General features: G+C 36.3%; 1 protein-coding gene across 1 annotated transcript in view; it reads left to right on the plus strand.

Annotated features, from left to right (window-relative positions):
• The window catches only part of LOC111149113 (gamma-aminobutyric acid type A receptor alpha2 subunit), a 121110-nt gene that overhangs the window by 73481 nt on the left and 29260 nt on the right, over positions 1 to 18369 (plus strand). Inside the window, exons 7-8 of the mRNA XM_022506033.1 lie at positions 4338 to 4481; positions 5523 to 5675. Coding sequence (XP_022361741.1) covers positions 4338 to 4481; positions 5523 to 5675 — 297 coding nt within the window. The remainder of the gene's footprint in view (positions 1 to 4337; positions 4482 to 5522; positions 5676 to 18369) is intronic.

The raw sequence follows: 18369 nt of genomic DNA on the forward strand, positions 1-18369 counted from the left end.
CTTCTTTTCCAATTGCTAGCTCCTTAAAAATGTAATTTTTTTTTTTTTTTTTTTTGTAACTAGGAATGAACCGTAAGGGGTAGATGATATTGTTTGTTAAGCCTTTTGCAAATGGCAGGCACAGAAGCTGGCTGTGTGCAATTATCTTCCTACTTTCCAAATAATGGAAGGATTTCTTTTTTCAATTTCCTAAAATAAATTTTAAGGAAATGAGTAACTGGATTTGTTATATCTTCTGCTTACATAAGATATTTCAGAAAAGGCTCTGTGCATGTGGCCATTCTCTAGGTCACTGAGGTTGTATCTTGTATGTCAAGTAGAAGCATTCACTCTCCCGGAATAATTGAAAAGAAGGGAGGTCAAATCATCTCCCCAGGCCCACATTTAGGGCAGGTTCACAATAAATTCACGGACACAGCTGGAACAGTTTCTCTGGTGTTAGCATGTCCCATCACCTGACCTTTTCAGAAACCTTGCTCTTTCTATTATCCCCATCTTTATCCATTCGAGGCACCTTTTGACTTTTCATTCAGTTGAACAGAAATGCAGTTCCCTCACCTGGTTAAAAATATGCGTGATTGAATAGGTGCCTTCACTCCACAGATGTATTAAGTGAAAGAAAAGAGAATGATGGCTAAGATGAATGCAAACTCTTCTAATTATTTGGATGACCATAGTTTTGTGGAATGAGAAGTTCAATCTTGTTCTGTTTATTCTTACAAAAGGTGTCAGCTCTCAATTTTCTTTGAGAATCTCTTCTTTGTTTAACTACAAAGCCTTCTTTTATTGTCATGGAAACTATCACTTCAATACTGGCATTTTTCCCAAAATTATTTAAGATAGTCAATCATGTTACACGACGTAAACATGATGGAGAAAAACTACAGCAGATGCAGCAGAGAGAAACTCATTTGCATCACATAAATGGCATTAAAGAGAAAATTGAAAAGCCTTGATAACCAACGAAAGGATTTATTCAAAATGCAGTAATGGTATAAGAAGGAAAAGAATTTTTCACTGGACAAGTTAGTGCCATTAAGGCAACAAATATAAATAACGTGATGTCTTAATTCTGAATATGAAATAAATATGCCTGAAAATATTTTAAATAAAATCTAAAAATCCCTTGTAGTGTATCTATAGAATAGTGAAATGTTGTATGTGTGAGTTTCTGTATCTAGAATTGATACAGAAAACAAACAAAGTTTATTGTTAGGCATTCTCTAAGTAATTGCTTTTTATTTTTCTTCGTTTATTTTCTGGCACATTGAATAAACAATTTGATTTGTATATTCTTTTATTTATCCTTGCCAATAGTAAGTGGTTGATATTTAAGTGTTAAAAAGATGGACTTTAAGGGCCCCCTGGGTGGCGCAGTGGGCTAAGCATTAGACTTGATTTCAGCTCAGGTCATGATCTCAGGGTCTTGAGATCCGGATTCAAGGCTCCTCAGAGAACATGGCGCCTGCTTGAGATTGATTCTCCCTCTCTCCCTTCCTCCCACCCCCAGTTCTCTCTCTTTGTCTCTCACAAATAAATAAATAAATATTAATAAAATTAAAAAGTATGGGCATTTGCATGTTGTAATATATTAACAAGCCAACACAAGCTTTAAACTGCCTTAAAATGTTGACACAACAGATTTTTTCAGAAACTGCCGTGGCTTTGCCTTCTAGTTTTTTATTCCTCTCTTGCTTAAAAGCCCCCTAAAGTGATAGAATTTCTGGAAATTTATCATTGTTCTTAAAGATGCATCTTTTGTATAAGTTTATAATTTTGAATTCATTTTTGTTTTGCTTTATTTCTGTTGCCTCACGTCTTTATGTATTTTCTTGCCGCTTAACGTGATTTAAAATTTCCTAAATGGGAGTCTGGATGTGTTCTGTGCATTGATCCAAAAGAAATTATGTCATCTTTTGGGATGAAAATTAATAATTAAAAATGATTCGGGAATTTTTTTTTTCTGGTTACCAAATACTAAGAATCAGTCAAGATGCATTTGATGTTTAATGCAGATTATGACTGAAAAATGGGTTATTTAAGAGAATTAAATGAAATTATTCAATGAAAATCTAATTTAGAGATGGAATTTATAGGGAAATTTGTAAACCAAACTATCTTTCTCTCCTTTATACTTTACTGAAAAATAGTGCAGTGGCCTCCTGGTTTATATGTGTGTTGGCGGACTGGGAACGCTTGTAAGCTGCATGACTTTCTGCTCTATTTTCTCTTACTAGACTCAAAATCTAAAAAAAATCTTCCTATCTAACTAATTAAATGTTGTAATTCCTTTTTAAAAGACATGGGCAGGATCACTCACCTTCTTTAGCATATTCTTGGGCTGCTTGGCAGATTCCATCTTCCGTAAAAGTAAATAACGTAATTAAAATATGAAGCGTTTATTGATTAATCTAGCAAAAACAAACAGAACTTTTTCTAGGTGACCGGCCCTGTGCCAGGTGCAAGTGCTGTAGTTATGAACAAGATAGAGTCCTTGCCCCTCGGTGTCTCACTAGTTTCTTAAAAATGTCGCTGCATTTGTAGGGTTTCATTTTCTCTTATTTATGTTTAAAAATAAACATCAAAATTCAAGAGTGGAATCATTATACTTAAAAAAGTTCATAATTTATTGATATTCACAACTACTAATGCTTATTCATTGAAAAAAAAGCCACTTGATATTGTGCAAATGGGTTGCTAGTTACACACATTACTGATGTCCCTTATTTAATCATAGCAGCAGAATCACCAATGATTAACTAATCGAAATTAATACAAATTTAGATCCTAGAGTAACTAGAATTCATTCATATGCAAACTATAGGACTATATTTGCTATATATCTATATATATATATGCACATTTATAAAGATACACACACATCTACATATTTTTAGAGTCCTATTTCAAAAATTGTTTCACAGAATGTAATTATGGATATAGGTGAATATGTGTACAATGAAAACAGTATTTCACTGATAGGAGCATTTAGTAGTAACATGAAGAAACCAGACAACATTGTAGTATGTCATTAAGACCACACAACAAATAAGAAACAAACTCATGAACATTCCCTTTATTGTGACTGATGCTTAAGTGTGAGTTGGTCTGTGATCTGTCAACATCAGACCAAGGTAAGTAGCAGGGCCACCCCAGAACAACGCTATCAAACTAGAAGACTTCTATATGGCCTGTAAATGAGCTTCCCAGAGTCCCAGAGATCTAGTGGGCAGAGATATTGTTGGAAACAGCTAGTCCTTAAACTGAGAATGTAACTGTGATACTGAGTTTTGCTCAAGAACCAGGAGTAGCTAATACTTCTAAACATTCCCATGAGCAAAAGTACAAAGAAGTTCTTCAAAAAGTCAATACTATAGCAAGAATTGGCTGTTAATTCCACTGTGGAGAGACTTCCCACATGGAGAGATCAGCTGCTCCCCTCCCGGACATACAGGCTTAAAGGAAATGCCGGGGCCAGAGAGCAGCTAAGACAATTCTAGTGCTAGAATTATCTAACTTCCACTAAGTTCTGTATCTTTGGCCAGATAAATCAGAAGGTTATATTTGGTCTGTATGTGTTTTATCTCTGGCCAATCCATAACGGAGGTGCTATGAAAGTATAGTCCAGTGAGGTCTGTGTCCATTAATTTCAAAATGAATATGTTTTAAGGAGTATTTGATGAAACTATAGCATTCTGATTTATTTTTACATGTTCTGCAACAATTAGTTCTCATTCTTTTAATGGAATGCATTGTATCATGATAGCTAAGTCATTTAATTCTTAACTAGGTGAAGGTTTTGAAGGAAAACCTATAAAACAAACTATGAAAATAGTACTTAAAATAAAGAGATTGCATTTCATCAGTATTCTCATATGATAATAAGTTACTTTTATGCCCAGAGAGTAATATCAATTTGAATTATAAATGTTATTTCATGAGTGGTTGCTATTTCCAAATAAACCATTTAAGTGGGCTTTCGGCATTAAAACCTGTGTACTACAATGTCTTTATATATTACTTTGGAACTATGGTGGATGTTTTAACCATCTCAGGGCCCAGTGATTTTTGCAGGCTCTGAAGAGGAATTTGCTGTTCACTTCTCAAAGTGGTTATAATGAAAATAATCTTTGGTCATGATTTTCTCTCTTGATCTACTTCATACTCTTCATGTTAAAAATTGTAAATTTTAAAGATATATTTACTATACAAAATAGGATCTGTAAAATCAGTTTTTATAATAAATAGTGATTATATCCAATATATAACCCTTGACATTGTACTTTATTGATGGCTTATACTAAAGTGCTTAAATATTTTTTTCTGATTTCCTACAGATGCCTACACAACCTCAGAGGTCACTTATATTTGGACTTATAATGCATCTGATTCAGTACAAGTTGCTCCTGATGGCTCCAGGTTAAATCAGTATGATCTGCTGGGCCAATCAATTGGAAAAGAAACAATTAAGTCCAGTACAGGTTAGTAAAATGACTCTTAAACTAGTTTCTAAGAAAATCGATGGGTTGAAGTCACTAAAATACGTTAGTTTGCTTAGAAAGTTTTGTTTCTTGGGGTCCAGGAACTAGCAGCATATATTGTAGAAGCTTTTAGATATTTACTGTCTCTGACCTGACCCCTTACTCAAGATCTGTATTATAAGAAGATCCAAGGAGATTCTAAGGAGGTTTACATAAAGTTTGAGAAACACTGGGTTAAAATATACTGTCAATTCAAAAAGAGTGTTACTTTGCAGACAAGCCAATTTTATCATCAAACAGTGTCACAGTTTTCCTAGTTTTCTAATTCTTTTCCTCCTATTCAGAATAGTTTGTGACTATTCAACTCTTGAATTTTGGATCATTACTACTGGTTGGTGTGGGAAAGCTGATGCCCTTCCTAAGGATCACACTCCTCTAAGAAAGCTGCCATGTTGAACTAATGATTTTATCTCTGGCAGATCTAACCGTGGGGAAGCAGAAAGGAAAGGCTCTCAGGATTGGATAGAAATGACAACAGTAGATTAGAGTCGATGTACACAATTGAGAGATTCAGAATAGTGACAGGATCAAAAGTGGAAAATTTGGGCCAAAAGCCTGGGGTTAGTCTTAGAGATGTGGCCAGAGACTGACACTTTAAAAAGCCAGGGAATTAGAACAATCAAAGCAGAGGCTTGAAGTTGGTACCAGTGGGAATGAGAGATCTGAGCATGTAAGATAATTCACGGTCAGAGAGCATTTGCGAATCCTGTATCTTTTTGGTCAGTAGGCATGACCTGGAGAGAAAAACAAATGTCATGCCTTGGACATTTAGTGCAAGTTTCTTGGTAATATTAAAATTCTCTTAAATATTCTTGCTGTGCTAAAGAGGCATTTAAAGGTTTATACTTCTCATGTCGTATATGTGATAAATTCTTTTTTTTTTTAAATCAGGGATTGTTCTTTCTCAAATCCGTTCCATTTCCAAAATGTTCAAACTATTGACTATTACAGTTCCTTAAGCTTCTTAAATTTTTCTTCTAGGTGAATATACCGTAATGACAGCTCATTTCCACTTGAAAAGAAAAATTGGGTATTTTGTGATTCAGACATATCTGCCTTGCATCATGACTGTCATTCTCTCCCAAGTGTCATTCTGGCTTAACAGAGAATCTGTGCCTGCGAGAACTGTGTTCGGTGAGTGAACAGCTACACACTCTTGTGGAGTACATTGTAATTTGTAGCGCACTTTCAAACGCTTCCTCTCTCTTGAGACTATTAATTAAAGGTATAAACACTACTCAGATCTTTTGGAAACACATTTGGGTCTTCTTTCTGTTTTGCTTCTCTTTTCATTTTGCTTTCCATCATTTGTTTTCATGCTAGTTTAAGGGGAATGTTCTTAGAGGCTTTGACTTGGCATATAACAGTACCATATTTCTAGGCTTTCCATGTTTATTTTTGCTCTGATTTGTTTTTAGATGAACAAAGAGGATCTTTGTGTTTCAGGTTAGAGAGAGAAAGGGAAGAAGAGAAAGAGAAAGAGACCCCTTATTCACTACCACTAGTGTGTTTAATAACAAAGTTAATTCTCTTGATTTAAACCATTCAGGGGGTGGGAGTTGGCTTCTCCTTCTGTCACTCTCCTCTGCTCCTGCTCCTGCTCTCTCTCACACTCTCACTGGTGCATGCTCTCTCTCTCTCTCTCAAATAAATAAATAAAATCTTAAAAGAAAAAAAAAAACAACATGTAGGGGAATGACTGCTTTTTGGATGAAGGAAGTAGGCTGAGCACATTTTGTGCAAAGCAGATTGTCTTTTCGTGTTCGTTACCTTCATTCATTTAGGAAAGTTTTATGGAAAATCCAGTCTGTTGGATATTGTACCAAGCCCTAGAGCTCAAATACATGTAAAATACAGTCCCTACATCTAGCTAGTTCAGTATAGTGAAGGGCAACAGGATAGGCAGAAAAGATAATGGCAACACAGATTAATGGGTTATAAAAGAGGTACATACAAGTTGCAAGATAACAAGAGAGCTGATTAAGTAGCTTAGTCAACATTTGAGCTAAGTCTCTTTCTTTTTAGTTAAGTTTTTGTTTAATTTTAATTCCAATATATTCAACATGCAGCGTTATATTAGTTTCAGGTGTACAATATAGTGACTTAACAATTCCATACATTATTACTCAGTGCTCAGCATAAGTGTGCTCTTAATCCCCTTCACCTATTTCACCCATTCCCCCACCCAACTCCCCTCTAAAATGCTGTATTTTCAATGAGTACCCTCTGTTAAAGTTATTGGGCTAAGGCTTGAAGGATGAGTGGGAGTTTCTCAGACAGATGAGATGGGGCAAAAATCCTAGCCTAGAAGGATCAATTGTGCATAACATCAAGGGATGAAAGCACATAGTGTGTTCAGTGACAGTGAGCTGTTTCAGTGTCAGTGTAGACACAACAGATAGAATTATATTTTGAGACCTAAAGAGAACAGCCTTGTATGCCGTGCTAATACCGTGTACCTTTATCTTATGGGCTATTGCAACCCATTTTAGTATTCTGAAAGCATAAATATGTAAAACTTTTAGAACAATGCCTACCATTTAATATGTGCTATATAACATTAGCTATTCTCATTATCAATGCACAAAAATCAGTTTGATTTTCAACACCAGCAATGAATAACTCAAGAGCAAATTAAGAAAATGATTCTATTTACAATGGCATCCAAAAGAATAAAATACCTAGGATAAATCTAACCAAGTATGCATAAGACTTGTCCATGGAACACTACTAGACTTTGCTGAGAGAAATTAAAGATTACCTAATTAAATACCTAATTAAAAACCTAATTAAATGGGAAAGACATCCCATGTTCATGGATTAGAAAACAGTACTCTTAAAATGAGAACAATCCCTGAAGTGATCTATAGATTCAATTCGATATGTTAAAAAAAAAAAAAGACTCTTATTTTGCAGAAATGGAAAAAGCCAATCCTCAAATTCATATAGAATTACAAGAGGCTCCAAATAGCCAAAACAATGTTGATAAAGAAAAACAAAGTTGGTTACTTCACACTTCCCAGTTTCAAAACTTAGTACAAAGAAAGTTACATTAATCAAATAGTGTAGTAGTATCATAAGGATAGATGTAAAGATCCATAGGATAAAATCAGGATAGAAACAAACTCAAGGGATGTCTGGGTGGCTCAGTCAGTTAAACATCTGCCTTTAGCTCAGGTCATGATCCCAGGGTCTTGGGATCGAGTCCCACATTGGGCTCCCTGCTCAGCTGGGGGTCTGCTTCTCCCTCTGCCTGCTGCTCCCCCTGCTTGTGCTCGCTATCTCCCTCTGTCTCACAAATTACAAAAAAAGAAAAAGAGAAAGAAACACAATCAAGTATTCATGGTGAATTGATTTTCAATGAGTGCATTAAGAATATTCTGTGGGATTTTCAGCAAGGATACCAGAAGCTCGATGACCCTCACATGCAAAGGGATGAAGTTGGACACCTACTTCACTTCAGATACAGCACTGGACACAAATGGATACAATATAAAATCTAAACTTGAAAGTTGTGAGAAGAAAACATATGAGAAATCTTTACCATCTTAGATCTAGCAATGGATTCTTAGATTTGACACCAAAAGTATGAGTAACAATGAAAAAATAAATTTGATTTCATTAAAATTGAAAACTTTTGTGCCTCAAGGAACATTATCAAAAGTGTGAAGACAAATTATATATAGGAGAAAATATTTACAAATCATATATTTGATAAGGATTTAATATCTTGACTAAATAAAGAATTCTTAAAATTCAAAAACAAAAAGAAACAAAACAAAAGCTAGATTTTAAAAATGGGCAAAGAACTTGAATAGACTTTTATTTTTTTTATGAAGAAAGTATACAAATGGCAAACAAGCACATAAAATGATATGAAACAATATTGGACATTAAAGAAACACAAATACCGCAATAAAATACTTCTCACACACAATGGGATGGCAATAATAATAATAATAATTAAACAAAAGACAAGAAATAAGCTTGGTGAGGATGCAGAGAAATAGAAACCCTTATATATTGCTAGTGGGAATGTAAAATGATGCAACCTCTGTGGACAGCAGTATGGCCATTCCTTGAAAAGTTAAACATAGAATTTCCATACAACCTGCCAATTCCACCTTAAGGTATATATCCAAGATTAGTGAAAACATATGTTCACAAGGAAACTGGTGCACAAATGTTTGTAACAGCGTTATTCCTTATAGTAGAAACGACCTAGATTTCCTCCAATGGATGAGTGGATAACTAAAATGTGCTTTATACATTCAATAGGATATTATTCACCCATAAAAGTGATTAAGTACTAATAGCATGCCACAATGTGGATGAACTTCAGAAACATTGTGTTAAGTGAAAGTGGTGGACACAAAAGGTCATAAATTGTATGGTTCCTTTCATAAGAATTATTCAGAACAGGTACATCATAGAGACAGACAACAGTTTAGTGGTTGCTAGTGGATGGAGGCAGGGAAATGGGGAGTTATTACTTAGTAAGAATAGGATGTTCTTCTAGGATGATGAAAAATTTTGAAACTAGAGAGAGATGGTGGTTGGCAGAACTTCATGAATGCATAAATGCCACTGAATTGTACACTTTAAAATGGTTAATTGTATATTTATGAATTTCACCTCTGTGAAATAATTCTAAAAAGTCATGAGTTGGAAAAAAAAAAAAAAGCAAGGAATGAGCGCATCAAAGCTTTCCCAGGATTTAAACTCAGAAGTATCTTTTCAGATATCTATTCAAAAATTGCAAATTTTTAAACCAAAACAGCACAAAAAAAATAATGTGGCCAGAAATAAGAGGAATTTTCCATTCAGATGGTTTAAAGAATAAAATTGCATGATTTTCAGAGCACAAATAATACAGAAGAAAAGTTTTAAGTTAAGAAGAAATTACATAATTGATGTTATATATTTACATATAAATTTAGATCATTCTGGAATATTGACTCAACAAGTCAGATGAAATAAAATAATGAAGTGTTTGTTTAACAAAGGTGGTGAAGAAAATTTAAACTATTGAGGCAAATAAAGATAGATATTTCATAGCATAAGTTATATAGATGCATATGTTAAAAGAGGCCAATAGTAAATATTGGCCTCTCCTCAAATACAGAGGAGAGATAAATAAATTAATTAATATTTAACTTTGAATGAATAGAATGTGTTAGTGTCAGGGCTGCTAAATTGAACAATAACAAATACAAAAATATTTAAGGATTGGTTATAAAAGTAACATAAAAATTAAAAATCCAGGCTATATTTGAATGTATAAATTTCATATGAATTATTTACAATACAGGTGTAGGGATCCAAGTCAGATTTTCATATTGATTGAAACCAGTAGGTAAGAGCATTTTTAGTATTATACTCCACAAGTTTTTCAGCGTAAAGTTTGTAATAAATACAATTCCGTTTGAGTGTATGTGTGTGTATGTATGTGCAAGTAAAAGATTAACAAAAATCTTATGTCTTGCCTGGAATGGTCCTTGAAAGCTGCCTGGCCATCGTACTCCACACCCTCATGCCCTCTTTCACTGTTTCCTATCTGTTTTTGATTTGAACATTATCTGACTGATAACACAGCAGTTACCTAAGCCAAATTTCTACCCTCTTCAAATTTCTCTCTCTGAATTCATAGTCAGGTTTACAATCTAGTGAGCGATCATTAAATCATCTGCCCTCCTCATGCTTGTAAGGCTTTCTGCGATGGATAACCCACCCAGGTAAAAAACGACTATAGTTAAGAAATTAATATGCTCCAAGAGACAGATGTCAAATGTTTCAACCTTTGAGATCTGGTTTCACACTTTGAACAGAATAAGAAAGCAGAGCAAACAAGACGGTAGGATTGGGAGTTGAAATTCTAATCCACATCCCTTATATCAGAAGACTTTGTTCCATTATATAGGGTTTTACTGTTTAGTTTTTTGTATTTTGTGTTTATTTTGTGGCTGGGGAACCAGCTTGATTTTTTTTTTTTTCCCCAAAGATCTTTTTTCGAAGGGATTGCCTGTGTATCTTATGATAGAAGCCTCCTTTGACTTTCTCTGGGTATTCATGCCCCATTCAAAATACTTACTGAGCATCTATTTATCAACACTGTTGTAGAGAGCTGTCTGGGTAAGTCATTGAATAAAACTGAACAGCTTTGTCTTCCTGATGAGGTAACTGCCCTCTGTTATTAGTAGTGTAAGAAAGCACTTGGGAAACTTACTCTTATACTTTGGGTTTTTGTGCTTTCAAAGTTCCTGTAAGCAGATGGGGTGCATTTTCAATATACCAGCTTCATTTTGTGTTTGTATAAACATATACATTCCCTCATTTTGTAAAATTGTGGCCCTGGTTCTTTTAGCTGATTAACACCCTACAGCACTTCATATAAATGAGAAATAATCATAAGGAATTTGATGATTATTATCTCCATATTTGCATCCAAATCATTTTTCAAATTTATGGATAAGTTTATGAATATATGACTAAGTTTATATATGAACATGTGAATGTATGAATAAGCTTATATATAAGAAGTATGTGTTTATATTTTCATTTAATATATTCAGCATGAAATAGAGAATTTTAGCTGTTACAAATGAAAATCAGAGGTATCTAGGTGGCTCAGTCAGTTAAGCATCTGCCGTTGGTCATGATCTTGGGGTCCTGGGATGGAGCCCTGCATCAGGCTCCCTGCCAGTGGGGAGCCCACTTCTCCCTCTCCCTCTGCCCCCCCACCTGCTGTGTTCTCTTCCACTCTCTCTCAAATGAATAAAGAAAATCCTTTTAAAAAAATAAAATCAGGGCTCCTGGGTGGCTCAGTGGGTTAAGCGGCTGCCTTCGGCTCAGGTCGGGATCCTGGGGTCCTGGAATCAGGCCCTGCGTCGGGCTCTCTGCTCTGTGGGGAGCCTGCTTCTCTCTCTACCTCTGCCTGCCTCTCTGCCTTCTTGTGTGTTCTCTTTCTCTCTCTCTCTGTCAAATAAATAAAATCTTATAAATAAATAAAATAAATAAAATAAAATAATAAATAGCTGTTAGGGTTTAGGTTTGTCAGGTAAAGGAGTACAGGGAGTTCATATGTTTTTTTATTTCATGCATCATTCATGGCATATTAAAGGGCCTTAGGTATTTATCTTACATGAATTTTGGAATAAGTAAAACTCCAAAAGGGATATGTTTGGATTGCTCATTTTTCTTCTTAGTTCTATATATTTCCACTATTCAGTTTGAATGTTTATATCAGGGAACCCCAAATAGAGTGGCTTGAATACATGAAGGTTTGTTCTATGTAAATTAAATCTACAAGTAGGTGGTCCAAGACTAGTGTGGCAACACTGTGGGTATCAGGGACTCAGTCTCTTTCTGCCTTTCTCCTTTGATATCCTTAGCATGGAGTTTTGCTTCATAGGCCAAAAAGGCTGTTGGTGCTCCAGCGATCACATTCATATCCAGGAAATAGAAAGGACTAAGCAAAAAGGACAAAAGACGTCTTTCAGCTCTCTGTTTGCCATTAATAAGCTTTTCCACAGGTCCCTCCCAATAATATCTATTTATATATCATTAGCCCAATATGGTCTCTTAACTGAGACTCTTAGAAATTGCCATCTGGAATAAATTCAGTATTCTAATATTACAGACTGACTAGATATTGGATTGGTAGTTCTGCTACCATAAGAAAAAAATAGTTGTTTGCTATAAAGGCCATAAAATTTAAAGCACACATTTTAGAACCACAGTATCTTGGTTCAAAATCTGGCTCTGCCATTAATAATTTGGGTCACTTTTGGCACTTTTTTTTTTAACCTCTTTGTACCTCTATAAAATTATTATTATATCTCCCTCATGAGGTAATTTATGGAATAAACACACACACACACACACGGAACACTTCGAGTAATTATGGCACATAGTTAAGTACTATGTAATTATTTGCTATTATATTACTGCTTGTCACCTACTACTTAATTCTTTCCTTCTTGTCAAGATATACATTAAGGCCGGTCAGATCTTGTTTTAGGTTGAGTAGCAGTAATCACTTCCCAAGGTGGCATATTTCAAGAATCTTGAACTCTATAAACCCCTGAGTAAGACAGATCTGGGCAGGAATCCAGCTTCTTTGACATATTAGTGTTTGGTTTGTTTGAAGGGAATTTCAGAATCTTTCATATTCCTTTACTGAAGTGTAATACACCAGTGTATGTTCAGTTTAGTCAAGGCTCCTTTAATTATAGTGAAACGAACCCCAAGTTTGTTTGTGCCTACTTGTTAACTTCATTCTCAATTAACCATGACCTTGTATAAGTGTAGACAAGAAACACATCTTAGATGTGCATCCCATCTCAAAGCCCCATAATTGAGTCTTATTGGTTAGACAGGTTCACATTCTCATCCCTGATGCACTTTTTATGGCTACGCACACAATTATTAGCAAGGCCACTCCTTGGGCCAGTGGGTATTGTCAGACCCACTGCACAAATGGCGAAGGAGTAGTTCCGAAAGGAAAGAAGAATTGCAGGCTTCTGTCAGAAGTAATTCCTCACACATTCTCACTCTGCTCTTTGTATCTCATTTATATCTCACTTAGCTCTATGATGATGATCTTGATTTCTACTTCATTGAGAAAACCGAAGCAACTAGAGAGAATCTCCCTAGAATCCCATAGCCTCATCTATCCAAGCGTCTACATGCACAGACGCTGCTTGACTACATCTCTCTATGATGCTGACCCTTCCACCTGTGCACTAGGAGATATCCCATCTCAGCTGCTTTAAGGACATCATTCCAGCAATCCTCTCCATTCTCTCTAACGTCAGCAATGTCTGCGATTCGTAATCATCCTAACAGAAGTACAGAGTTATGGTGTTATTTATCCAATCCTCAAATCAGATTCCCACGACTCTACTAAACCACTTGCTTCCAGCTTATTTGGTTGCTCTCCTTTTTAGTAGTTTTACTTGGAAGAGTTATGTTTATTTACTGTCCTCAATTTTTCTTCTCCTCTGATCTCTCAAACCCACTCAAATCAAGCTTTTGTCTCCAAAATGACACCTGTCAAGGTCCTCATCATTGCTAATCCTGTGGCCGATTCTCAGATCAGTTTACTTGATCTAATAGTAGCCTTTGACAGGGTAGTTTCCTCCCACTAAATGAGAGGACATTTCGTGGAAAGAATTTCTTTATTTGGTTTCCAAGGTAGTCACATACTCTTGATGTATCCCTTCCTAGTTTCCTTTGCAGGTCCATACTCTTTCTCAGACCACTTAAATATCAGAGGGCTCTAGGCTCAATATTCAGCCACTCTTTTCTCTGTATTTTCTACTTTGGTGACCCCATCATGGCATAGTATAATTTTCATTATACTATGAAACCAATATATAAATTTGGTAATAAACCAAATTTATAGCTTCTGTCCAGACCCCTTCCCTTTAGACATCTCCATCCAGTGGTCTTCCTTACATCTGGATTTCTGATATACAGCTCAAACTCATTATGCACACAATTGAACTTTCAGTCCTCCTCTCCTCAAAACTTATGACCTTGCTTATACCCTGGTTGAAACACCATCATTTCTCTCCTTGATCACTGAATGTCTTATTCTGTGTGGGATGCCATAATATAATACCACATACTTGGAGGCTTAAACAACAGAAATTTATTTTCTCACAGTTCTAAAGGCTAAAGATCTATGATCAAGGCCCAACAGTGTTGGTTTCTGGTGAGAGCTTTCTTCCTGGCTTATCAATGGCTACATTCTCGTTATGTCCTCACTTGGCCTTCTTTGGTGTGTGCACATGGGGTTGAGAGAGGGGAGAGAAAAAGAAGGAGAAAGCCCTCTGTTGTGTCTTATTATGAGAACACTAATCCTACTCAATCCTACTGAATCAGGACCCCATTCTTACAAGTTCAGTTAATTTTAATTACTTCCTTAGAGACTCCATCTCCAAATATAGCCACACTAAACAGTAAGGCTTCAATATATGAATTTTGGAGGGATGTAAACATTCAATCCATAATGATGTACTAGATTTTTTACTGTTTCTTGCTGCCACTCTTGTGGGACTTTGTTTTCAACGTGGTAGTCATTGGGATACTTTAAAAATGGAAGACAGATCATGTCGTCCTGTTCTCTAAACCCATTGGCTCACCAGTATCCTCAGAGTAAAAATGAAAGGCCCTTCAGAGGTCAGTAAGTTCTAATGCAGTGTGAACTCCCTCCACTTCCAACCTCTAGTTCTGCTACCCTTCCTATCTCTTACCCTTCCTGTAACATCCACACTGGCCTCTTCCTTATGGACATGGCAGTCATTCACTTATGAGCTTTGTCCCTTCTCTCTGCCTGGACCTCTTTTTTTCTCCAGATACCTGTGTGGCTCATTCCTTCCATTTCCTTAGAGAATTTCTAAACTCTCATTTTTTTGAAGAAGAAGAAGACTATCTAACAGTCTAACTTAAAATTGTTAACTGCTTCCCAATCCTGTTTCTGTTCTCCAGCCTACTCTAATTTTGTCTTCATTGCACATACCATCTTTGAATATGTTATAGAAAAATATTTTTACATAATTTGTCTCCCCCTCTGGAATTTAAATTTCAGAGGTGCAGTTATTTTAGCCTCTCTTTAAAGTGATAGAAAATAAGTAAGTTAAACTGAGACAATAAGTAATTGCAAAATATCTTAAATAGATAAATGATAAATAGGTAGATAAGCACATACGTTTGTGTGTTCAAAAGAGGTAAATTTCATATAAACTAGAAGGTAGTTCCTTAAATTGCTTAAATTTGGAAGTTAGAGGACTATTTGCAAAAGAAGGTTGAATGACTATTGGGAAAAAAAATAAATAAAAATTATCCATTGCAATTGGTTAGCCAACTGTGTTTAGAAGGAACACAGTACAGAGGGCTGCAATCATTCTGATATTAATTATAAGAACGGGGTTTCTCAAAACTACCCTCAGGTTTAATAATTCACTGGAACTTAGAGAATATACTGAAAGGCATTACACTTACAGTTGTGGTTTATTACGGGGAATAGATATAGACTAAAATCAACCAGGGGAAGAAGCACATAGACTGCGGGCCAAGTTCAGAGGCAGCTCTTCAATTGTCCTGTTCACACAGAGCAATGGACAACATTACTTTCCTGTCATAGATGTGTGAGGATACACAGAGAGCATTGCTCACCAGGAAGGGTTACCAGCACCTTGGTGTCCAGTGTCTTTGCTGGGGCTCTGTCACAGGGGGCCTGATTGACTGGTCTTGTGGCTGATCTCAGTTTCCAGCTGCTTAGGAGGATAAGTTGATGTGGCCTGCTTAAAAAAATAACAACAAACACAAACAAACAAAAAAAGCAAAACATTCTAAATCCAACTGTTACTAGCTGGCTGGCCCACAGCCCCCAGGCAAACTTAGTCACTCCTCTCAGGTATATATCCTTCCAAGGCCTAGAGATTACCTCCCAGAAGCTGAGGGCTCCTCTCTCAGGGTAAGGGTAATTTTTTTTTAATTAAACGTACAATATACATTGTGAAATCAAATTTTAGATATCTAATTATTAAATTATTTTGAGTTATCAGTACATCTGCTAACTTTATGCCTTTATCAGTATTGTCTCTCATTTTCTCCCTCCCTTCCCACATTTTTACCTTCCCTTTATTCTGTTTCCTTTATCATTGTCTAACTTTCTCAACATTTAGTCCTATTGTGCCGCATTCCTTTCCCCTCGCCAGCCTGTTCGGCAAGTCATTTAGAATAGAAACATCTTGTTTACAACGGAATTGGTGGTGAAAACAAGCTTCTTTATTTGGTTCTAGAAAACTATACACAGAATGGGTTCTGTGCACCTGGTATATGAAACACAGCTACATACTGAAGGGGTCATAAAATCGGTACATAAGACAAACATTCCACTAAAACTTTGAGAGACCAGTCATCTCTCTGGCAGAAAATTCCCTAATAATAAGTGGGCTGCTGATTAATAAAGAGAATCGTGATCTGAAGTAGACTAGATCTGAATATAGACTTTTTTTCCCTCTTAATAAAGCAATTAACACTACTGAGTGCTTACTACGTGTTTGGAAAACACTGCTTCAGGATTAAAGAGAGCTTCTGTCAGGTCCTGTCTCCACTTCTAGATTAAGCAAGTGTGTAGCCTTTCTAAACAGGATTTTCTCCACTGTATGTAATGCATTTAAATGTGATGCATGTAAAACGTGTGCCAGCTACCACATCAAGGTGCTGAGGGGACCCATGAAACAGCATGTGCACAAGGCTAATGAAGTCTTGAGTAAACATAGATTTTCACTGTATACTTTGTATATTCTACAAATAGCAGGTCTGAGAACCAAAGATACTGTAAGATATTCTTTCAATCCAAGTGGTGTATCTGTGTGTTTCTCTCTTGAATTTAAATTCCTTTAGCCAGAGTTTATGATCTCCAGTTCGACCAAGTTTCAACTACTTCCCATATGTGTATACAAAACAATTTCTTTTATTACTTTGTCTGAACCAGCTGCTGAATACTGTCGGGTTACATAGGATAAAAGAGGATAGATTTTGCATATAGAATATCTCTTTTATTGTCTTCATATGTGTATATATAATGGTGGACACACATTTTATATGTATAGATGCTGATAGTTTTCATTGTCTGAAAAAATCAGAAAATTTGGTAAAACAGGGACTCGTATTCCTGTGGGACAACACACAAGTGGAACTGAGTAGTGGCAGCCACTTTGGACAGTCAGTCTCTAGTCTACCACAGCCCCTGCCCCTCCCTATTGCCCACCTTACCTGTGTATTTTCCCCGCCTAGTCCCTGTGGACACTGGAATTTGCAGCCTATGATCAAGGCATGAAGAGATAAGAAGGAGCATTCCACAAGGACTGGACAAAACATCAAAAGCAAAGCAAGAGAAACTTGAACCCAGAGAAACAGAGAGCAGGATCCTGGCTGCCAGGGGCTGGCGGGTGAGGGGAATTGGAAGAAGCTGGTGAAAGGGCATAAACTTTCAGTTGTTAGATGAATAAGGAATGAAGAGCTAATGTGTGTCACGGCAACTGTGGTTGATACTACTGTATTGTATTGGAAATCTGCTGAGTGACTAGAATTCAAGTGTTTTCACCCAAAAAGGGGGAAAAAGGTAAATATGTGAGGTGATGGGTGTATTAATTAACTCTCTGGCAGGAATTCTTTCACCATGTATATCAATTTGTCACATGGTATACTTTAGATATGTTACAAGTTTATTTGTCAATTTATACCTCAGTAAAGCTGAAAAAAAAAAAAAAACCCTAAAATAAATAAATAAATAAGAGACAGGAAATCAGAAAGTCTCTCGGGCCAACCTTGGAAGGAGACATAGATGGTTTTAACTGGAAAGTAGCGAGAAGGTGACATCGGGAGTAGAACACCTGGGTGGTGTTACGACATGAAACCAAGGAACAGAAAGCGGGTGTGGGGCACATACAGTCTCCGCAAAACGTATTCCAGATCCCTGCCTTCCCTGAGGCTTGGGCTGCAGAGTGCTAACAGGAGGCACACCTGGCATCCCAGAATTGACTTTGGCACAAGGCAGCACATGCAAGCTGCCAGCCCACCGGCTGACCTCCTTCCCACTGTCAGAGACACATCCCAGTCAGCCACTGCCAATTAGGAAAGTGACTGAGGCAAAATACATTAATAAACCATGGCAAGGAAAATTAGAAAGCCTTGCTAGTTCTACTCTAGAGGCAGATTTAGAAGTTGTTTCGGGAATATAGGTGGCCTGGTTAAGCTTGATTGATGAAAATGAATTATTAGTGAGGGTAGGGAAAAAGAATTAAAAGTATAT

The sequence above is a fragment of the Enhydra lutris genome, unplaced genomic scaffold (assembly GCF_002288905.1).
Source record: "Enhydra lutris kenyoni isolate GAN:26980312 unplaced genomic scaffold, ASM228890v2 scaffoldscaffold21, whole genome shotgun sequence".
Classification (NCBI taxonomy): domain Eukaryota; kingdom Metazoa; phylum Chordata; class Mammalia; order Carnivora; family Mustelidae; genus Enhydra; species Enhydra lutris.